At 38.4% G+C, this 23,451-nt stretch overlaps 1 protein-coding gene across 1 annotated transcript in view; it reads right to left on the reverse strand.

The window, feature by feature from the left end:
- The window catches only part of mroh1 (maestro heat-like repeat family member 1), a 25,278-nt gene extending 4,368 nt beyond the window's left edge, over positions 1-20,910 (reverse strand). Inside the window, exons 1-40 of the mRNA XM_079240850.1 lie at positions 20,827-20,910; positions 19,930-20,040; positions 19,655-19,800; positions 17,545-17,676; positions 17,243-17,405; positions 14,841-14,939; positions 14,587-14,738; positions 13,101-13,241; positions 12,794-12,886; positions 12,257-12,335; positions 11,785-11,898; positions 11,576-11,649; positions 11,365-11,487; positions 10,988-11,095; positions 10,749-10,893; positions 10,629-10,669; positions 10,117-10,258; positions 9,959-10,011; positions 9,700-9,804; positions 8,669-8,788; positions 8,446-8,568; positions 8,211-8,357; positions 7,201-7,227; positions 5,947-6,069; positions 5,791-5,870; positions 5,380-5,521; positions 5,088-5,183; positions 4,617-4,721; positions 3,154-3,289; positions 2,810-2,922; positions 2,525-2,677; positions 2,387-2,443; positions 2,119-2,216; positions 1,853-2,018; positions 1,489-1,658; positions 1,266-1,403; positions 552-666; positions 260-406; positions 108-174; positions 1-7 (exon numbers count right to left, since the gene is read on the reverse strand). The exon at positions 1-7 is cut by the window's left edge and continues 115 nt beyond it. Of these exons, the coding sequence (XP_079096976.1) occupies positions 1-7; positions 108-174; positions 260-406; positions 552-666; positions 1,266-1,403; positions 1,489-1,658; positions 1,853-2,018; positions 2,119-2,216; positions 2,387-2,443; positions 2,525-2,677; positions 2,810-2,922; positions 3,154-3,289; positions 4,617-4,721; positions 5,088-5,183; positions 5,380-5,521; positions 5,791-5,870; positions 5,947-6,069; positions 7,201-7,227; positions 8,211-8,357; positions 8,446-8,568; positions 8,669-8,788; positions 9,700-9,804; positions 9,959-10,011; positions 10,117-10,258; positions 10,629-10,669; positions 10,749-10,893; positions 10,988-11,095; positions 11,365-11,487; positions 11,576-11,649; positions 11,785-11,898; positions 12,257-12,335; positions 12,794-12,886; positions 13,101-13,241; positions 14,587-14,738; positions 14,841-14,939; positions 17,243-17,405; positions 17,545-17,676; positions 19,655-19,800; positions 19,930-19,951 (4,262 nt within the window). The 5' untranslated portion in view covers positions 19,952-20,040; positions 20,827-20,910. The remainder of the gene's footprint in view (positions 8-107; positions 175-259; positions 407-551; positions 667-1,265; positions 1,404-1,488; positions 1,659-1,852; positions 2,019-2,118; positions 2,217-2,386; positions 2,444-2,524; positions 2,678-2,809; positions 2,923-3,153; positions 3,290-4,616; positions 4,722-5,087; positions 5,184-5,379; positions 5,522-5,790; positions 5,871-5,946; positions 6,070-7,200; positions 7,228-8,210; positions 8,358-8,445; positions 8,569-8,668; positions 8,789-9,699; positions 9,805-9,958; positions 10,012-10,116; positions 10,259-10,628; positions 10,670-10,748; positions 10,894-10,987; positions 11,096-11,364; positions 11,488-11,575; positions 11,650-11,784; positions 11,899-12,256; positions 12,336-12,793; positions 12,887-13,100; positions 13,242-14,586; positions 14,739-14,840; positions 14,940-17,242; positions 17,406-17,544; positions 17,677-19,654; positions 19,801-19,929; positions 20,041-20,826) is intronic.
- Between the last annotated feature and the right edge of the window lie 2,541 nt (positions 20,911-23,451).

The following is a 23,451-nucleotide window of genomic DNA, read 5'->3' on the forward strand; positions in this document are numbered from 1 at the left end:
AGCTTTCCTGAACAAGAGACCAGAATCCTCAAAAGAAGAACCAGTCCAGGATGACTAAAAAAAACAAACACTTAAAGACTTGATCTAAGTTATTACAGTATCGTCACCTGGATCATCTTTCTCCTCCATTCCTGAACTCATGGCTGCCAGCAGCTCCTTTGCATATTTATTCACCTTGTAGAAGGAGGCAAATCACAGACAGCTTCCAGTTAACAGTCTCAACATGGACGGTAGCGCATGTACTCGTGTGTGTCTATACCTTCTCAGGCGATCCATCTGCGAGGTTGCCCAGTCCTCGCACTGCCAGCATGCGAACAGTGCAGGATGGATCTGAAATCCTCTCCATCATGTTGTTCATTAAGACATCTATCAGCATCAGCTCTGTCACCACGTGATGCTTTAACAGCTGGAAACAGGAAATGACAGAAAACCCGGTCAGTGTAAATTAAAACTGTCAGGACTCTGTGTAACCTGATTATTTCAGTTATTCACATTTTACAACGATACATGACCAAACTTTGTTAATTTGTTTGACACACTGCGTTTATCACCTCAGAGAAGAATGCTGTGACGGTAATTCTCTGGCATTCATAGATGTTGTTCAGGGAGGGACATAGACATTCCACGATTGCAGGCAACTTTGGACCAGCGTGCTTAGCCATCGCCCTACAGATGAGACAAACATCCTCATTAACAAAACATTAATACCACTGTGGAGAAATCTGGCCAACGTTTAGGCAGAGTTTATCAAAATTAAGCAGGGAGTCACGTTCAGTACAATTCTGTGTTCAGGAGAAACGCTCAGTAAACTGTTACACTGCTAATACACACATCCTCATAGCAACTAACAAACCCTTACTGCCAAATGGAAAAAGTTCAGTTTCCTGAATACAACACTGCAAAGTGAAACTATAAAAAATCTTTTAACAGCTTCAGAAATAATTACTGAATATTTGATAAAAATGGTCCCATTAGCAAGTTAGCTAACCTGGACTTGCACAGCTTAGACGTGGGACTAAAGCCAGCATTGGCTATAATGGCTCCTGCAGCAGCAGCAGATATCACAGGTAACTGGATGACTAGTGTGACATTTAGAAAAAGTCTGTCTGTGTTGCTGACTTTGATTTTTTCATTTTGTAAAAGGATGTGGACACCGCAGAAACAGGCGAGGTTACACTTTTACACTATGGTTGGGCCACAATGTAACCAGAGTCTGGGAAGTATTTCAGTATTTTAAATATTTTTATGTGTGTGTCAGTCTTTACCTTGCTAACATCGTAACTCCCATTATGTGTGTACTTGGTTCCATCATTGCATCCCAAGCATTTTCTTCATCAAGTCTTTTGTTCACTTCATCTAACTGAGCTCGTGCTAATAAAATCCTCAGAGCGTCAGTCGCTACCCTGCAAGAAAAGAAAGAAAGAAAAACATGATTGAACCATGAGCTGAACTAATATCAGTTAGTTGACTAAGAAGAAAGATGTCTACCCTGCTACATGGATGGAGCCAGCATGCTTGGCGTTGTTATCTTTTGGTGCTACAACTCCAACACTTGCTGCTAATCTGACAGTGAGGCAGGAGAAGAGCCGAGGAAACAGACTGACGGCAGGCTCCTGACTCTGGCCATTTAACAGCAGCTCTTTCAGACCGCACGTCATCTGAACACACAAAGCACACAGAAACACAAACGTGTGGATACAAGAATATCATCCACTGGAAAAAACTTTCCCCACAGTGAAACAACATCTGTCACAACATCAAACCTGGACCAATTTTAACTGCGGAAATTTTATTTTATTGTGGAAATTTCAACAAAGTGTGTTCAGATTAATAAAGTTTCTTTTTCACTTACAGCCAGCGGCTGACTGGTGGCCACCTTTGTTGCCCCTCCCCTCATCATGGACTCCTTCTTGTCTACATAAGGTGCCATGATGACGAGTTTCTCCATCACCATCTCCATGATCTGACTGGCTACGATAGGGTCTGCTCCCAAAGCCATCCACATCTCACTGGTCCAACTGGATAAAGAAACAAACACGCCATTCAACAAGAAGCTACAAAAATAAAAAACATTGTGAAACAAGAGAATAAGATGTAAGTAGTTTTGTGTGTATGTACCCATCATAAGGAAGCGGCTGGTTAACAAGTGTATTGATAACAGTCTGCAGGTGCTGAGAAGCCAGGATTAGTACAGTCTGTCCCACTGCCACTCTCACCTGAACACAAACACGATGAAACACTTCTTTAACAGCAACTTTCAGTATTTCTGTTTTTATTAACAAGCATAAGCCTCTAAAACGTTTACTCAAAGTGAAAAGTCTTTAATATTACATTAAAATAACATGGACAATATCATAAATAATACAGAATTTTATTTATTTTTTACCTGCTCTTCTGTGATGCTCTGCAGACGAACATGTAGCACCTCCAGCATTTCTGGAACCTGCAACACAATGTCCGAATCATTTTGGATCTGTGGCACCTGCCACAACATTTATTCTCAAATGTGTGTGAAAGTGTTTACCAGGTCTTGCAGTCCACCTCCTCTGTTCTTCAGCAGAGTATTTAAGATAACTGAAGAAGCCCTGCAGCAGTTTGTTTGACTGTCAACCAACCCTTCAAACAACATGAACACCAGCGTTGTCAGCTGCGGCTGAGGCAGGCGCTTGCTCATCACCTGAAACGTGCAGAGAAAGATGCAGTTACACGCCACTGGAAGAACAGTCGGTATCGCACCTACAGGACACAACAGTACCTGACACACAGTGAACTGGGTCAAATTTAGGACAATTCTTACACCCATATGTACCTTTGTGAGATCTGAGCAAGTCTTGTAAAGAACAGAGTGGTCAGGGTTTTCCAGCCGCTCTTTCATAGGCAGGAGATTCTCAACAGCATCGTCCCTATAATCCAGGGAGAAGCCTTGAAAACAGAGATCACATCATCTCAGTCCCCAGAACATCTGAATTGTATGGAATACATCAGTTTTGACATATATAAAAGGTATTAAAGTTCGCCATAACACTTATAAGACAGGGTCTCTTTAACAGTCAAGTTTACACTGAGAAAGACTATTATGAAATTAAACATGTACTCTTCATAAAATAAAAATAAAAAAAAATCTTCCAAAATTCAGGTGCCATGTTTGTATACCTTCATATCGCAGCTGTATACAAAGCAGTGTATAGATACAGTCGACAGCAGCAGTGCGTACAGCAGGGTGAGGGTCAGAACAGCGAGGAGATAGCCGACCCAGTAGAGCTCCGAGGTTGTGAAAAGACACCATGTTCTGGACAAAGATGCAGAAAAAGACAACAGAATGGTGTTACTAGTCACGTAAAAAGTAAAACTAAAGGATATTAGTGTTGTTCCTGACAGTACTGGTTCTAACTTTGCTCCGAGCTTCACAATAAGGATTGTTTGGACAGTTACCAAATATACTCCCAGTATAACAGGAATGAGGGGATTAGAGATAATAAGCCATCTTGTCCATCTTGGGTTCAAGATGGACAAGATATATATTGGACTGTTTTTTTTCCCAGTTTTAAAACTGGGAAAAAAAACTGTACATTATGCATATATTGGACTGAGTATTTGGAGCCAAAGATAACCTCCCTATCATATCCTGTCACACTGTCAGAGAGGAGAATCAAGTCGTTCATGAATGAAGCAGGAGAAAAATTGTATCCTTGAGGCTCAGCACTACAGCTGCACAATATATAATTTGAGCACCATCATCAAAATGTACATGTGTTTTAGTCATCGCATCACAGGTCCTGCTGGGGAAATTAACTATGTTCATTTGTCCATATGTCCATCTACGGCCTGCAGACATGGACGGGGAGCAAGCCTAGTTTTGTTTTTGACTTAACTTTTCCAACGTTGGATGTCACAAACAAAACATGACAGAATGAAATGTCTACTCAGGCCTAACACAATAATAACAAGCAATAAACATAAGAACAACTCTCACATACAGACAAAAACCTTATATGTGACACAGGAAGAGGGAGGATCAGTGCAGGATAATAGTTAAGATAGTGGGAGTGCAGAAAACAAGTCATTTGTTGAAAATTGCTGTATTTGTTTTCATGTCACAATATATATCACAGGGTTAGAAGAAAAAAAAAATTTAATTTATCATTCAACCCCTCTGCACATTGTCAGACTCATGGTGTCAGTCCTTTCTGAGGGACAGATAGCGCTTCTAATGACAAAGAATTCCCAGTGCTGGGTAGCATCTTTGGGACTGTGTCCCCAACATCATTGTTGGTTCTATATGTTATATAATGTTGGTTCATCACAGACTGATGGGATGTCACTGGACCATCGCTGGTCATGCCCTGGCAATAACCATTTTAAAATGGTTATGGTTCTATTTTTAAGAAAACAGGGATTACTTTAAATAATCCAACTTTTATTTCATGCAGTGAAATCAAAGGTGGTGTCACCAGAAAATGTGTATAAATTAATTATTTGTATAAATGATCCTATAGTGAAAAGAAACAATTTGAAATGACTCATGGACAACTAAACATCTAATAAGGCATTTTCATTTGACTGCACACCCATCATGTTCGATTATATCCACAGCATCTGAGTATTAGTGTCTGCACCTTGACATTGAGATTATGCAGATAATGAGCCAGGATGTGAGCAGTGGCGGTGACGGCTCTCTCCCTCTCGTGGTCCAGTCCGGAGCTCAGCCAGGATTCAATGTGCTGCAAGACAGTAAAACTCATCTCAGGCCGAAACTCACCAAATCTCAGTTAAATTCAATATAAATAATGACCAGCTATTTAAAACTCTAAAAGGGAAATTAACAGAAATAAAAACTCTTTTTTTTTTTAAGCAAAGTTACCTGTAAAATCATTTAAAAAGTATTTAATGAAGAAGACGGTAGCTAATATCACTGGCTGAATGACTGAACCTAAAAAGTATGGATTTATTTTGACAGTCATGTTGCCTACATTGCTGACAACAGGCAGCATTCATACGAGAAGCGTTAAAAACTGACAAGTTGAAAGCAAAGGTATAATAATATAAAATACAAATGATTTCCATTAAGCTGAAGCATCATGCCTCACCTTAAAGACGCTCTGTAAGCCATCAGGTGTGGTGTCCCTGGACAGGATGCTCTTCAGCAGCTCCTGCAAAGCAGCCAACGTGTCCTTGTACAACGTCTGTGAAGATCAAACCCAAATAGATGAGTACTATTAAATTTCTGCATTTAGAAACAACATCCTATATGGGTTAGATTATCGAAAGTTTGGTATTATATGGAAACATTTTAAAAGGTGAGGACACAGATTCACCACAGATCAGTGAAGCTGCTGCTATACTGCATGTGTGTTCTCAGCTATGCCTGCTTTACGTCACCTTTCTCTGCTTGGGGTCAAGTATCTCCTCTTCTTTAGTTTTTTCTGGTGTGTGTGTCTCAGGTGGCAGAGAAAACACGCTGTTCACACACACCTTTAGCAGGTCAAAGCTCTCATTCTCACTCAGTGCAGGGTCCAGGGGCCTGAAGCACTTACAGTCAAAGGTGAAAACACTAGAAACTGACACAACCAATTCAGCACAAAAGCTCGTGAGTTTAACAAACGAGCCGTGATCCAAGCGTTACATTTGTCTCCCGCTGCGTCTTTCAGATCCCTCTATGAGGCTATATGTCCATCGTTGTGTTTAAACTTATAGCTCCAGAAAGTTTCACAGCGAGCTTTATAAATGTTATAAAGACGTCTCAGTGATTTCTTTAACACTGTAAAAACAAATCTGTTGTTTTAAGGATACATCAGGTTGGCACAGGTAGTCATCACCAGATGTCGTACAGGAGACCTCAGCGAATCATTCTGCTCTGACTTGATAAAATCCTGGTGGAGAGATGGGCTATTAAATACGGTTGTAACTGTTGGATAAATTACATTTGTTGTTAATTTAACTACAAACCAGCATGACAGCAATGAGCTCCTGCTTGCGAGAGAAAATGTAGCCCTGTGTCTTCACACACTCGCTGATGGCTTTAGCGATGAATCCGACACTCTGGATCAGACTGAGCTTCATCGTGAGGTCCTGGTTTAGGAGGACAAACACAGAAGAGGAGGTACACAAACAGAAAGAGGAAATACAAAGATGCAAATCAGAAACATAACACAAAAAACAATTCAGGCAAGATGAAACTGCCAAACAGTCGTCAACGCCCAAAGCAAAACAAATAATCAATTATAATCAATCCAAAGTTGCATTGTAGATTGATCCTCCATGCCTATGGATGGAAAGAAGTTTGAAATCAGAGCTGTGAGATTAGAGAAGACTGGTACAACAGTAAACCATCTGCAGATTTTGGTCTAAACAAAACATCAGGAGAGCCAAAAGCCTAAAACTAGAAAAAGTGTTAGACGTTAGCGAAGAGAAGTCAGAGAAACCACTCCACACTGAGGTGAGTCATTGTAAGAAACAGACCTTATCAAAGCAACTACAAACAGAGAAAGATTGAGCAGAATTAGTTGAAGAAATAAAGACTGATCTGAAAGTTTTTTTTATTGGAACGGATAAATTAAACTGAAAGTATGAAACAGCATTTAAACGATTTGATGCAAATACTTTATATGGAGTCAAACAATGAGCTCAGAGTTTCCTTTTCAGTCCCTCAAGTATGTCAGTATTGCAGAGGGTTTGTTTGGCTGTTTATTACTTGTTGGCATCAGCTGAAGATGTTGCCAGTAATGTAAGCCATGTAAAGACTGTTTTTTTTAATTATTTTCCTCATAACGGGCGGGTGAGCAGCCAGAAGAAATAGACTGCAGCTGCTTGTGGTTAACTACACCACCTAGTGATAACAAGTGTGTTACTTTTGGTTCCAGAGAACAATGAATTAAATACAAAGTTATACAGGTGACTGTAAAAAAAACTTTACTGATGGGCATGAAAGACCTTCAGAACAACACACTAAGTCGGTGTTGTCCACTCATGACCAATTTAAGCTGATCTGAACTTCAGATGTTGTTTAGCTAAACATCAGCTTAAATAATTTGTGCTAAAGCTGCACTTATTAAGTATGATTACCTGTATTTATTTGCTTATTTAATGACTTGAATACTTTCAGGTAAGTCTTTGTAAACAGTAAAATCAAATCGAAACGAGAGAGATATAGGGACAAAATAAAAAGACCAGCTCAGAGCCCCTTTGTTCCTGTGACAATACCTTTGTCTCTACTTTAATCCCCAGAACCTGCATGAAAAAGAGGTGACAGAGTAATGAGCTCATACACACATATCGTATTATCCTGACTCTTCTGAGACTAAATGTAAATTGTTTCTAGCTTTAAAAAAAAAAAAAAGTTATGTTTTCTCTACATGCATTACTTCCTTTAAGTGCATCTTCAGGATGCTGTATTGGTAAGAAAATACATGATTTTTTCTTCCTCTCAAAACAGAAGCTTTTCCAGGCCACTTTGAAAAATAAATGTTTCCCAATGTATCCAATAAAGACGGTAATAATCAAAATAGCATATGATACCTCTGTGCCGTTAATTCGATAGTGAACACAGTTACACAGGAAAAGTTGGACTCGCAGGTTGAATTTAGCCTCAATTTAAATCAAAATGAGGAAATGGTTAAAAGTGAAAGAAAATGCTGGACTGTTTGGGAAAACAGGCTGTAATCACGTTCGCCAAAAATGTTACAAAGTTCATAAGATTCTATAAAAACCACAAGCTGACTTCTAAGACGCTAAACGCTGTCCAGATCTGGTCTTCTAATGCCGCTGCCCTGGAGGTCTGATGCGTTTCAGCACTACACGATTCAGATTAAATACTTCTTAACTACTGACCAAATACCTTGAAACAGGTGAGTGTTAACAGTGACACATCTGAACCCAACAAGACAACAAACTCTGGTCTGTAGGAGCCATACTAGGATGAATCCAGATGCTGTATATCTGCTATAGTGGCAGATGTAAAGCTACACTGTACATTGTAATGGATTCAACTGGATTTATCCAGAATAGGTGAGCTATAAGTGATTCCTAAGACAGATAAACCAGCAAATCTATCAATTTATAGGCTTCTGCTTCAAGAATTATTTGAGGGTTAAGAAGTGGCAGACACTGATTCTTTTAGCTCTTACTATGTTAATGTCAGGCAATGTGGAAATTCCTGCCTAATCTGCTCCACACCTACAGCCTGTATCTGCCATCCTCTTCTCTGAGCTTACCTTGGTATTGAAGTGTTTACTGATGCTGCGCAGGATGTCCTGATCGATGCGGTTCAGAATCTTTTCTGGAGGTGCGTTCAGAGCCACCTGCCCATAGCACAGGATCAAAGTGCTTTTCACCTTCTCCACCTCAACATCATTACGCTCCTATTGGAAAAAATACGAGAAGAAGTTTTCTGGACATAAACAATAAACAAAAACAATATGTTTTTACTGATGTAAAAGTTTTATGTACTTTGAGTAGGTTAAATATGCTTGGTGACTTCTTGAAGGCGTCCGATTTGCCAAACTCCTCCAGCTTGGCAAGCGTTCCTTCTAAGTGGCTGCTGGCACACAGACCAATGCCCATAGCAACTCCCTGATGCACACAAATGACAGAAATCAGAAGTTAAAACCTGTCTGGGACACAATATGAAAGAGTTGTTTTTCTTTATTATTAGGTTCTGCGTTTGATGTACCTCTCTTTCGACCGCATCGTTGTGTCGTGCTGTAAGGAGAACTTCCTGCAGCTGCTTTTTCACAACCTCCTTATTGAAACACTGCTGGAGAGTGACTCCGATACATCTATACAAGAAGCTCTAAACATGCAGAAAAATGCATCTTAAATTACTTTAATCAGGATGGTTTACTATAACAGACACCATTTAAACATCTGAGCCATTACTCTCACTGTGAAAGTCAAAATAAAAAGAAATTACTTTATTCAAAAGCTAAATAAATCCAAATCAGATTAATCAGACTTAGATTAAATAATAATACAGAATTAAATAAATACAGAACTACCATAAGCTTATCCTGGATTAGTGGAGGAAAAAGGATGGATGGATAAATAAATTGAAATAATATAATTGTGTGGAGAAAAAACGTTTAAGTGCCATGAAATGACTTTTACACTCAGACAGCTATCAATTAAATCATATTACTTAGGTTTATTTTTTAATTATTGAACAAATACTAAATTTGCTGAATCAAAAGTAACAAATATTTAAAGGTGACCAAAAGAAAGAAATACTAAAGAAAACAGTATTGTTTTTCTCTGCTAGATAATCATACACCATATAAATTAAGCAAATAAATGACAGATCACTTTTCCAACTTCCTCACTTTTTTTTTTTTTTTTTTTTTTTTTAAATAGTGTTGCATCTCAATGAACTTCATCTGTTTTATCTAATTCACTCCTGAGGAAATGAAGCTGTCAACGGTTGTGAACATCTTGAATGAAAAGTGCTTTTTTAAAATAACGTTTGATTTGATTTGTTGATCATTTGGGTCTAGTCCTCCATCATTCAACTAATGCAGGTCAAAATATTAAAACCCATAAGTATTCAAGTTACACATAAGCAAAGAAATAATCTCTCCTGTCCCAAAATTAACAGGGACAATAGAAAAACGAAAAGACCCTAGAAGCCCACAGGACTTGGAATCAGGCTTACACAGCGAGACATCTAAGAGTGTGGGCCCAAAGAAGCTGTGACTGTCAGCACAATACCTTCTCCTCTAATGCGTTGTTGTACGTAGAGAGATATCTTGTTGCCTCAGCTGCCAGCTGACACACCCACTTATCATCTATTGTCGTCAGGGTTTTAGACAAGAGCTGGGTACAAATTCAATCACATTTAAGTTCACAATCAACTCAGATTTAAACATTTAAAAATGGAAAACAGACATATATAATGTATAAAGATCTATAAAAAGCCTGATAACTTTTAATTCCATCATTTGAACACATAATAAGAATAAATACACACCTTCAGCAGCTTCTCATCCCACTGCTTTTTATTCAGACTTTCCTCAGTTGAGTCTGATAGAAACACAAAATTCATTTAGGTATATAAACTTTTGTATAAGACGTTCTCTAAAGTCAGTACTACATAGTAATTTATACATGAAAAGATTATTTCCCTACCCTCCAGAACAGACAGCAGAGGAGGAATCTCTTTGTCCCACAATGTTGCTGCATTCGGATGGATGTTGATGCTAAGGATTTGGAGGAGTGAGAGGGACGGAGCGCCGTGACCTCTACTATTGAAAGGGAATGCTGCGTTAACCTACAACACATCAAACCAACACAAACAATTTTAGACAAGATATTACAAAACCCTCAGTATTTATTCATGTAAACAGCAGTAAATATGTAAGACTTGAGCTGTGTTATGCATTCCTGGTTTGTTTATTCGATGCAGATCAAATAATAAAATCAATCAAATGTAAACAAAAAAAATCTGACTTGACAATTGACTATTAACTAAAAAAAATATATTCTTAACAAAACAGACCCTGCAACTTCATTCATTTAGACAGTAAACAGAAAGGAGTTTGAATAAGCCTTTACTGGACGCTGCAGCTCCAGCTCATGTTTGGGTTCAGCTTTACATGAAATCACTTCAAATGACTTATGTGAGGTAAAAATCTGTTTACCAGCAGTCTGATCATCAGTGTATGAGGGGATGGCAGATTCACTAGTGGAGAGAGATGAGACAACAGAGGAATTAGTAGCGCCATCATTTCCAGAATTTAGTCTCGTAACCCCTTACGAACCTTCCTGTGTGAAGTCTATGCAGAAGCTGGGGTCCTGGTTGTTTTTCTTCTTGTTGCCCAGCACTATAAGACTCTTACAGAGAGGAGTGGTGGCGTTGCTGTACTGTGAAGGGGTTAGATAGTACAGCAGCTTTGGCCATAGTACCTTTAAACAGGAAAAACAGAACATTTGTTGAGCATCATAGCTGCTATCATTAACAGATCCGACAGAGACAGACTGTAGACGAGCAGACATTTACATCAGCTAGTCGTCCCACAGTGGTGGTCAGCAGATGAAGGGTGTTGTCGCACATCGTCCTTAACGCCTCATTAGTCACCTCCTCTGGATCAGTGGGCCTCTGGCCTCGCTGCAGACAAACAGGCACATACTGGACTATAAATTTCTTTTTTCAGAGCATCAGCACATTTAATCTCACGTCTAGTAAACTATGAAGTGATTCAGTAAATTCTTGTATGATTTTTGTCTTCAAGTTGTGCCTTGTTTTTGACTGAGCAGAAAATTACTTTTTTATGATCTTCCTGGGCATCATATACACATATATTAACACAACTATATCTATTAACAACTACTGTATACATCAGAAAGAAGTAAAGCTAAATAAAGTAGATGTTTTACCTGGTATGTGTCATGCAAAGCGCAGTTTTGGACTATGAATCTAACCAGTAATTCCCCTCCTTCTAACTCCAGGTAGCCATGATGAGCCATGGCACTGATTACTTGGATCACACGCTTCTTCACCTAGTAAGTAAGCGAACATAACAGTGACAAAAGAATCACCAAAGCAGGAGAACAGCAGCAGAAACAGAGAGACTTTAAAGTGTGTTACCTTGTTACTGTGGTCAGCCATTGGCTGTCTGATGCTGGCCAGAATAAGCAGCTTTTTGCACTCCATTGTAGAAGCTGTAACAAACACAAACATGCAACAACAAAGGGAAGGATTTTAATAACCAGTCAGTATGAACACGAATCACTAATGTGAGCAGGGTGACATAAATTAATTAAAGTTAGTGTATGTTGAGTGAGTTGTTTCCTCACTGGAGGAGTTGATGAGGTGACGAAGCACAGCCAGGGAGCCCATCCTGCTCCGCTCATTACTGTTCTCCAACTTCTGAAGAACAAACATAACCAACCGGTCTGGAAACGAGTTAGCTGGAGCAAGAGGAGTGCAAGAAAAAAAAAAAAAAAAAAAAAAAAAAAAAAGATTAAAAATCTGCCAGCACAAGTTCTTGGAAAATATCAATCAATGAAAGAAAAAAAAATCCACAAAGACAAAACGGGAAAAACAAGTAAGACTACAGGCGGGGGGGGGGGGGGGGGGACTGGCTGTCAGAGTTAACATGGTTATCCGGAGCTCAACACACTAATGCAAGATCGCATTACTGCACTTGTGACTCTGTAGAACTACATCACATAGAGAAGAGTGCTACTTTTAAAAAAAAGTTAAGGTGTTACTGTACACTAAACCTAGTTTACAGATATTACTATAAACAGATAAAAGAATCAATACCAAGCAAGCTGAAGCAGCGCAGAACTTCATTATGGTTCTTTACAGTAGGGGGGTCACTGTAATCTACAGGGGCAGAAACCTGAGGAGACAAAGGGAAAATTTAATTGGTTTTCCAGCAGGAGTGGCGGACTGTGACTGCTGTATCACATACAGGAATAACATTGTAGAGAGATACTTCCTTTTCCCAGGAGGGAGCCCTGTTACGTACATAGATCACATGCACATTGATGACAGCGTGGTAAAATGCCACAACAAGCAGGCATTGTGCAGTGTCGACTAGTCACAAGTTTGTTAAAGCATGACTAAAGTTATCGTCACTTGACACAATTAAAGAAAATCAGAAAAGGGGAATGATTTAAAAAAAGGAACAACCCGATCCACCGTGTGATCAACATGCTGAAAAATCATTTCACAATGACAAAGACATCCGTCGTTCCCCAGAGCAAGCAACCTCTGATTAAACGTATCATGCATTAATCCTCTGCTTCACACAAGGTACAGTCGCTGTATTTGTCCCATCAAGTAATTAAACTGTACCTGCTGATGTAGGACAAAGAGTAGACCTTCCATCTGTGTCTCCAGGACTCTGCTCCCCATGTTGACAGAGGCATCAAGGACTTGGCACAGGCTCTGACCAGAACAAAGACATGAACTGCTTCATCTCACGCTGAGTTTGAAGCGTGCAATGTTGCAATTATAAGATGCATGGTCAGGCAGAAAAAGATGATTAATGCCCATTAAAAACCATGACACACTGTAGCTCAGAGATGTAAGGACAGTCTTCTTCAAGAATTATTCCTTGTGACAAAATGGGGGAAAAAAAATGTCTGTGTAGCGTACCTACCTTACTAATGATATAGTGCTCGTTGTTTTTTTTGTACAGGGACATGATGGCTGGGATGATTCTGGGGATCTGCTCCTCCAGTTTATCACTCGCCATCAGATGACACATAGAGCCCACCGCCTCCGCCACTGTCATCCTCAGCTGCAAGAGGTACAAAGACAGGTAAGATGCACTGTGACAGGTGTGACAGAGGTTAGATCACATGCTGCAGATTCACTGAATGTAACATCAACTAAATGGGACAGGGAGGAAATCAAAAGGCGAGCGCCTAACCTTTGTCCAAAAAAAGTGTCAATGAACTTGAACTTGTTCACGGTTCAACATTTTACAGACATGACATTAAGAACGAAGTAGAAAACTAAAACTTAAAACAAGAGTCAGCTTCATCGAGGTACCTGTCTGCATAGTACGGGTGTGAAATTGAATAAAAAAATAAATAAAATTCAACATCTGGTTTTTTGCTTCACAATCTTATAATTGATTTTTTTGTTTAAAAAAAAATGTTTTCAAATACATAAAAATAATTATATCATTTTTGTCATTTTTTATTGTTTTTATTGATTTTACTTGTCTTCTTGGGCATTAAAGCAACATAATGATAGTCTGGCTACTGTGTTTTTTTGGTTTTTTTTTTTTAAATTGAAATCAAGAAAAATGACAAGCAAAAGAAGTTTTGTACTTTGTTTTTTTTTTTTTGCTTTTAGTCTTATTAAAAAACGAAAAAAAAAAACTGCAATATCAAAAAATTGTGAGAATCGCAATTTAAATCGAATTAAAAAACTAATCAAATCAGAACAAAAGCATATCGCCACAGCCCTAATGCATAGACCGTAAAGAGATATTTTGCCACTTGGACACATGTCCAATCCAATCTAATAAAAAGCTATCAGCCAATATGTTCAGTGATTATGCTGCACATTGATCAAATGCTGATTTACTGAAAGTATGCTCGAGCTTGCTAAAGCCAAAAAGGAATACACTTGCTTGAAATCAGAATTATTTTACACATAAATTTTTACTCCATCTCAAACCATCAAGCGGCACCTCAAAGTATTGAGTCTGCAGACATTCTTTACTCTGAATGTCGTTCCAGTGAGCCAAAATGAGCAGTAATGACTGCCACAGTGCCTTTCATTATGCAGCCTTAAGACACAGCAGTGGAATTGTTACTCAGTAAAAACAATTTAGTACATACTCGATACAAACACCAGTGACCGGATACCAGTGTTTACTGGCACCACAACGCTCTGCAGGACAGAAAACACAAATTTTGCATTCTGAACTCACAGCCTGATTAACTTCTGATGAAGAGAAGTATCTGACTGTTTTTAGGATTAGATCTGAAACTCAAATAAAGTTGTAACTGGATTCGGATGGCAGCTTGTGAACACATTAGTGCCAAATATATGTTGTGTCTGTGGGTTATATAACCCACTGTATTGACTTGAAAGTTACTTGACCAACAACAACTATTTATAAGCCTTACCTTGGGGTCTCTGCTTTGCAGCCAGGAGTTGAAGAGAATATCAAAAGCAGCATAGATTTCACTTGCAAATGTGTCTTTTCTCACTGTGGGATCTGGAGCTTTGTCCAGGTTGGCCAAATACTCCAAGATGCTGTCACTGAAATGGCAAAGAGCTAGAAAAAAAAAAAAAAAAAAAGAGAGAAAATGGGTAATAATTAACCATGAAAGGTTGGTGTACTGCTTCAATGTTGCAAGAGAGCATGTGAAGTTCTTACCAGAAGAAAAGACCCATTTCATGTTGTCCTGTTTGGCCATGCCCAACATGGGCAACATGGTTCCTAAAATAGCATTCAGGAATGGGACCATCCCATAAACTAGAAAAACAGCAAGAGCCCCAGATTAATTGCACTTTACCTCCAATCACATCCTATGTAAAAGCAGGCAGATTTACACTTTATTGATTTTAGGTCATATGATTTAATTACAAATGCAATGAACTGAGCCCATTTTCAGAAATCTTTGGAGAATTTAAAAAAAAAAAAAAATAACATCACATACTCAAACTGCGACTGGCAAAAATAAATAAGCAAAGAACATGTTAAAATTATATGGATCAAATATTTAACCATCCTGATTTCTGTGTGAGACTCTGGTCATAAGAGACAGCAGAGGTAATGCTCGTGGGGTCGGATATTTGCTTTTGAACTTGTTATCTTTTTTTAGAAAGTCTTTGTTTTGTGACTACAAAGTTTTTAACTCATTTATTAATCAATAACATTCACACATTCATTTTTACAGGCATTACTGGTAGAGATTCGCACAACCAAGGTGGCTTAAGTTAAAGACAAAGATTTAGGCAATCGAGGGTGACACAGAAGCGGATTTTCACTCCTGTCCCATCCCACTCCCACAGAAAAAAAAATCTGGTTCCATCCCAATCCTGGGCCAAAGCAAAATAAAAAGACCTGTTCTGTCCCAATCCTGATAAAATTACTTCCAATTCCATCCCACTCCAACGCATAATGATTCAGGTTCCCATTTTTTAAAATGTATTTAGTCTTCATGCAATATGTTGAATTTGATTAAATGATTAAATCCTACTAACCTAATCATCATTACTTGTAACGTTTTGTAAATCCATATTGGTTTCTTCGCAGGCTAACTTTATTCCTTTTCTTATTTCAATGCCACAGTGTTGTCTTCTGGGTAGTGTCGTTCTTTTTTTATTTTTTAACTTGGGTTACAGTGCAGGAATATGGAGCAAAAACTACAAAATGGCGGCGCCTGTCTTTCTTTTTTTCGGTTGTTAGCTCCCGTCTGCTACTGTTAAGTTTTTATCCTGTACCGTCCCAATTGACTCCCATCCTTTGGGAATCCTGTAGGAATGCCATGACCCATGTCCTCTATTAGGCATATCAATGCATTCCAGCCACTCTGCCAGCTGACACAACACATCAAACTAAAACGTTTTGCAGAATGACCATTACTAATCAATACAAATAGTATTAATAATAATAATATTCAACTAAGATCCTGAAGGTTTTTGCTCTTACAGATAACTAGAGCTGTAAAATTATCCAAAAAACGAAAGTATTCCTACATTTATAAAACGTTTAGCCAGAAGATTCTGTTATAAACAGGTCTAACTGGTTTATGCGTTCCTGTTACAATTACTTAATACTCATCTTGTGACCCAAAGCTTTAGCAGGTAGGCCCGGTGAGCAAACTTGCTCTTTGCTTCTGAAGCCAAACTACCGTAATTTGTGTAGCAGGAATTGTGCCACTCGAAGGTTCAAGATGTCTCTCCAAAACTTTAATATAGTACACCTCTGCATCTACTCTCACATATGCAAACCAGTCATGCCAGAGAAGAACAATGTGCCGACAGACCATCACAAATGTACTCTGGGACTTCCTCTAGAATCTAACATTTACTCTTCCTCGAATAAGCAGGAAATGACACATCTAACTACCAAACAATGTCCCAATCTGTGTGTGTCTCAGTGTGCAGTGGTTTTTTCGCACAGCTAATTTATATCTACTTCCTTGATAAACAGTTTCAGATTACATTTCTGGATGCAGCAGCAATCTGTGTTCAGTGAATGTGGTTGTAAAGCTACTTCCAAGTCCATGTAGCTACACTGATTATAGTTTTATTTGTCCGTTATTTTACCAGGTGTGATGTTTGAGAACCAAATCTCATTTGCAAAAAAGTGGAAAACGTTAAAGTGCATTTAAAAATGTGCTGAAAATGTCTTGCCTTGCCAATAGTTGTTTCTGGCCTCATCCTTTATGCTTTAAAATGTATCAGACATCTTTTTAATATTATTACTGATGGAGTTTCTTAGTAGGAAGGTAGAAGAATTTTCTGCATCCTCCTGTTACACCCAATCCTGACACCCTCACCAACTGATCTGCTGGATGTAGATTCTTGTAAGGTAATTTTTTCTGTACATTCCCATATTTTCCTTTGTTTCACTATTGGCTTCTTAAATTTCAATCAGCATGGTATTATTACAATCAAGTTTGTCAAGTTTGTCATTGAAGATACTAAAAAATAGTTTTGTTTTATGTCTATTAAGATTCAAATGAACTAAAATATTGTAGATGTGTGTTTTGGTTCCATTTTAGGAAAAACTAGACAACTTTCCTGGGAAGACAGTCTGGGGTTTTTTACCATTTGAGTCAGAGAGGTTGGCTAATGTTTGGACCACAAAGAAGTGAGGTAGGATCCCAGGCTGAAACTTGCTTAATATCTCTTCCATGATATCATTGATGTGTTTGTTTCCCACAGCAACCAAGATATTACTGGCTGCCTGCTGCCACTCAGGGATAACCTCCTAATCAATCATGAAGAAAAACAAAAAAACATCAGGATTAGAATGTAAACCTAAAGGCATGAAGAACCATGCCATCCGATTCAAAACTAAATACTTTAAAATGTGCTTTCTTAAAGAAAACAAAGTGACAACATTTTACCTTTGATCGGGTCATTTCATCTGAAGCCAGAGAGATGATGCTTTTTATTCTGGGAGCACTCATCTCCGCTATACTGGAGCTGACAACCAGCTCAATAGTCTGAAGTATCACCACTCTGTGGCTCACGACCAACTGCAGGAGGATAGAGGAGGAAAACAATTTAGAAAAAGAAAAAAATAAACAAAACAAGAGAATGAAAAGAAAAGGTAAAGCATAGATTCATCTGCATGTTGTGCTTCTCAATGGGTATTTAAATGTGAAGACCTGCTGTCACAGAAAAGAAGAAAATAAGATGAAGATTTGGTTGCATCTCAGCTAAAAGGGCTTATGTGCAATTATAGAGATATTTCCTGAAGCATTTCCTCAGTGCAATGATGAAATCAGATGGTGAAAGACAGATCAGTGGATGTGACTGTATGATAACATGCTGCAGCATTACACAGCCACAAGATGTTGCTGGCTCTATGGAGGAAATTCACAGTAAAAAAAATAGACTTCAAGAGATATCTTGTTTTTAGTCTTCAGTAATTGGAAACTGTTTCCTTTTAAACAAATAATATCAGCTAAATTTTTAACATTACAACTAATAATGGGGAAAAAGGTATTTTTATATGTCAATATCAAATCACATCAAACCAATTAAAAGTTAACATCTAAATCCTGGTTAGAAATTAGTTTTTAAGTAAGTTACTGATAACTTCAAATTGACCACCTTCATGACTGATTCATCATAAATGTGAAGATAGACAGCACACGTCTTTAAACCAGGGGTAGGCTAATGTTAGGAGTTCCTCTGCTGCAACACAGCTGACACACACCAGGCTTAACTAGCAGACTTGTTCAGAGCTTGACATTAAACTCTGCACGAGTTTGCTAATTACTCATTGATTTGAGTCAGGAGTGTTGCAATAGGGAAACTCCAAACATCTGCAGGACTGCGGCCCTCGAGTACCGGAGTTGCCCACTCCTGCTTTTAACATTCAATCTCAATGTTTCCCAAAACACAACAATCAGCTGATTTTTATTGATAAAGCACTTTTCAATAAAAAAATTAAAAGTAAAGAGCTTTAAATTAATAACATAATGGATACAAAAAAGACAATATTGTTACCCATCAAATTCCACATGTACCAGCATACAACTCATGCTTACACAACAACACATGCATTAAATTATGTCTCAAGAAGCGTCGTCTTAACCTTCACTAACCGCTGGCTAAGACAATGGAAAAATAAAAGATGTTAACATGAAATAAAGAACAGCAGCAACACTGTGACTCGTTGATATTTTAGGTTTTTAACCAGCTCACTGGTATAAAAACATCTATTATACATGACTGCATAATTCCCCTTTAAGTTTTAAATATGGCTTAGATGCATGTGATAACTATATGCCATCACTGGTCAATGATATTTAATGATCTGATCAAGTATTCTTGCAATTGTAAGCACATCAAATCCCTCTGAGACGATGATGTAGACACTGCTGAAACATCCATCCATTCATTTTCTTAACCGCTTAGTCCGATCAAGGGTCGCAGGGGAGCTGGAGCCTATCCCAGCAGTCCCAGCAGCATGCCACCATGCAGCCCCCACTGCTGAAACATCCATTCTGAATTTGGACAAAATTAAGTTTGGAAGTGATTTAGCACACACTCCCTGTGCTAACTTTGTTAACAGGACTTTTTATACCTCTGCTAATGAATTTAAACTCCTCAGAGGTGATGAACAGATGAGACACTTTCAGCATTTATCTACATTCCCCTTTTATATAATAGGACAGTTCTTTCATAAAGGCAAATGCGAAAAGACAAATGGGGAACTGCCATTGCAGTTCCTGCTTGAGAACTTGGTATAACAAAGGTGTTTTAGTAGCCTTTCTGACAAGTGATCCAATGATTATGCTTTAAGCGGAGAGGTAAACGAGCAGTGCAAGTATTTGCACTGCTTATCAACCAAAAGAGCCACAGTATTTGCTCTCTGTTTTGTACTGTGCAGTAGGAATGCCGATAACAGGAGCAGCTACAGTCATCATTGTGTTTCATTAAGCAGTCTTGAGTTGGGTATTAACACTACACTTCAAATGATCGATGTGTATTGTAGAGTTTTACCTTTGGGTGTTTTGAGAGGTAATCCTGACACATAGCTAACACACTGTCTGGCTGCTGCTTCCCCAAAGTCAACATAGACTTTCTGACTTGTTCCTGAACTTTAAAGTCTTTGTCGTTGGCTGCATCCAGCAGAGCCAGGGTCACCTCTAGAAGGAAACACCACGAGAGAAAAGTAAGTAAAAAACAATCAGCTATACGATGTCTAAGCCACATGTGCAGTATAACTATTTAATGTGCATTAGCCAGGCTTAAAAAGGAGGAAGGAAAAGACTCACGTTCCACATCTGTGTCATCCATGTTGGACAGCAAGAGATCTGGCTTCCTGGAGCCCAAGGGCAAAGATGGAGCTTTTCTTCTGGGTACAGATGGAGACGGGCTCTGTGGACCTGAGGAATATCACAGGAAATGTAAATGTGAAGTTTTTAGAAAGCAAAAGTCCTTGTTGGAAAAACAAATAGTTCATTCAAGCTGTAATTTTTCATTCAAAGGAAACCAAAATGTGTTAAAATTACAGAGTGACTAGGGTTTTTTTTTTTTTTTTTTTTTTACAAATGAGTAAGCATTTTTCCCTGTAAAGAGGGAAAACTAGAAAAGCAATAAGCATTGATGATGGCTGTAAAAGGTAAATGAACTGTTTGGCACAAACAGCCCCATGCAAACAAACACAAAGCCCATTAATACACTAAAGACATGCAAATACAGCGTCAACCTTCATGTCAGCTTGATAACAAAAAGCTCCGAAACACAGTTTATGGGATTATTGAGTGATGGGTAAAAGCTAACGCACTCTGTTGAAATTCACTGAACCGATTGTCACAGCTGTTTCCTACTTACTCGTTTACATGATCAATTAAGTAGAAAACAAGAAGCTAACACGTTCAATCACCCATGTGTTTGCTCAAATAGACAGAATATGTCATGAAAAAACACTCAGTGGAGACGATTAACTATGAAGCGCTGATATGATGCCGTCTGAGACCGAAGTGATGATTTCCTAACCAGTTTTAATTGGTGGTGACGTGACTGGAAACCAGCTAATCTGCGGACACATGCTAACCTAGCCGCTGTTGCTACGGAAGAAGGAAAAATCACCATGCTAGGTTAGGTCAAACTCACTAACACAGCAGCTACTAGTGAGCGTCTTCTAAGTAATAACATTAATTCGATCTTACCGAAAAACAACTTCTTGACGTGGTCTGTGAAGAAGGCAAAATCCCAGTTACAGATTCTGCTGTGAGTCCGTAGCTGCAGGTGTACACACGTTTAGTCACGTGCTACTTGTCAGCAGTAACGTATCAGGCCGAGGGGGGCGTTCCCGCAGTATAGAACTGCGACACATAGAGCTGCTACGACCGCCGCTGCCTTCCATAGGCAGTGGCGTATTTAAGAGATTGCCCCCAAGGCAAAGGTAGGCATGGGGCCCTATGGTAAATATTGCACTTTCTACTCCATTACTGTATATTATTTGCGTTGCTAACAAACAGCCAGTGTAAAAGTCTCTTTGCTGACTGAGAGGACCGTGTGTAATGACAGGGAAGGGTTGCTTCACTCATGGTAAAAACTGATCATTTATTGTGACGAGTCATTCTTTCAGTTACAGCAGGAGTGTCAACCTCCAGTCCTCGAGGGCTGGTATCCTGCAAGTTTTTGTTGTCTCCATGCTCCAACACACCTGACCAAAATTGATAAATAGGTTGACAAGGATCTCCTGGATCCATTTTATTTGAATCAGCTGTGTTGGTGCAGGGAAACAATAAAAACCTGCCGGATATTGGCCCTCGAGGACTGGAGTTCGACACCCCTGAGTTACAGATCAACTCACTGACCGCATCACACACACAGATCACATTAGGTATTAGTGCGCAGCCCTTTATACCTGAAGGGGGTCCCCGAGACACACATAATATAATAATCACTCTGCTGACAGTTTAGTGAATACATGATAATAAAAAACATCACTTAGTAATAAGTAACTAAGTAAGAAATAACCACAAGTGTATGACAAGTTTTATGGGGCCCTAAAGAACTGGGGGGCCCTAGGCAAAGGCCTAGTTTTGCCTAGTAGTAAGTCCGCCCCTGTCCACAGATATCATCTCTGAAGCATGATACATCCAGGACTGATGAACGCTGTAATAAAATGTACAAGTCAGCATATTTAAAGCAAAAAGCACATTTTTATGATGACGATTACATAGATATATTGCATTCATCATGATAGCAGTATGTAAGAGTTTAAATGAGGAAGGAGAAGACACCTGGAATATCCTAAAAATGAGCAGACAAAATCATCAAGATATGATTTGAAAATAAATTCAAATATGCTTTAAATATATAGACTTGGTCCTTTAGGATTGCATATCGGAAATAATATCCTTCAAGACAATGTAATTTATGACAACATGCAACATACTCCATGAAAAAAACATGTTTGTCTTCAGATTATTTTTGCAATAAAGTAGGCTATGTGTGGAAAAAAATGGTCTGCCACTGAAAAGTTTTAAAAAAAAAAGTTTTTATTTTTGACATTTTTCCCTAGTGAATTAAGATAGAATATTTAATAGCAAAGAAAGAACTATAAATGATGTGTCATTCATCCATGTAGTATCATGACCGTCACATCCTTTGTCAGTGAGTCTGTCACATGAGTTTCACTCAGCTGTGACTCAGTAACCATTTTCTCCAAACCAAACCCTCAACTTCCACCTGGTAGTGATGTAAAAGCAAACATTGGAGAAATTGCTTAGATGATTTTAGCTTTCTTTTGTGTGTGAAATAATGTTGCAGTGTGACAGCGTCTACAACAGACAGAGACACACTGGCATTAAGGACAAGGGGCAGCCTGGCAAATTGTTTTAAAAAATCCAGAGTTTGTGTACTATGCACAAATTAATGTGTAAATTGTGCCTTATTTTACATCCTTGTTTTATTTTTTGTGTGTAAAGCAATCTGCTATTGGTTTAATTTATTCATTTTGAGTCAATCAGAGTAATTTCATAAGTTAAAAATAGAAAAAAAGAAAGAATGAAAAGACATGGTTAAAAGGAAAATAGTTAATGGTTGAGGGAACCCAAATGCAAATTCCTAAATGAACTTTTTTGTTTTTCCTACTGCAGAAGTGTGTTGTATTTAAGGTGAAAGGAAAGAGTACTACGAATCCAAACATGACCGGATCAAACAAGGCATGGACAAAGACATGAGATGGTCAAGAGCAATAAATTAATAAAACCAAACTTAATTTAAGCTTCCCTAAAGTTGGCGCATCTCATCCAACCTGGATGAATTTAAAAACTTTAGTCAAGAATCAGGAGAAAAGCCTTTACTGGAAAGAGTTTGCCAAGCTTGTTTTAACCAAGTGGTACATCAGGTGTAGGATGTCTAAAGTTCAGTTTCAATAAATGCACAAAAGATCTTTTATCCATGTTTTTGCTTTGTCATTGTGGACTAATGCTGACTAATGAAAACATTGTTCATTGAAATCCATTGTAAGACAAATCTGAAATGTTAAAAGTGCAGAAAACCTGAAGTGATGTAAAAACATGCAGTTTGAAATTCTTATTCAACCCAACAGAAAATAAGAAATAACTCATATTTCTCTATAATCTCTATGTAACTAGCAATCATGATTTAACTGGATGTGACAGCGCAGTAATAATGCGCTGTCACATCTTGTCCTGATGTTACTAAAAACACCACACAGGTCAAGCACACTCTGGTCTGTTGGCAGAAACTGTTTATAGGACTCATCTTATCTATTCTAAGCTGTTCAAACATGAAGGAATCAACTAAAACTAGTGTTT

Source organism: Telmatherina bonti (assembly GCF_933228915.1).
Source record: "Telmatherina bonti genome assembly, chromosome: 5".
Classification (NCBI taxonomy): domain Eukaryota; kingdom Metazoa; phylum Chordata; class Actinopteri; order Atheriniformes; family Telmatherinidae; genus Telmatherina; species Telmatherina bonti.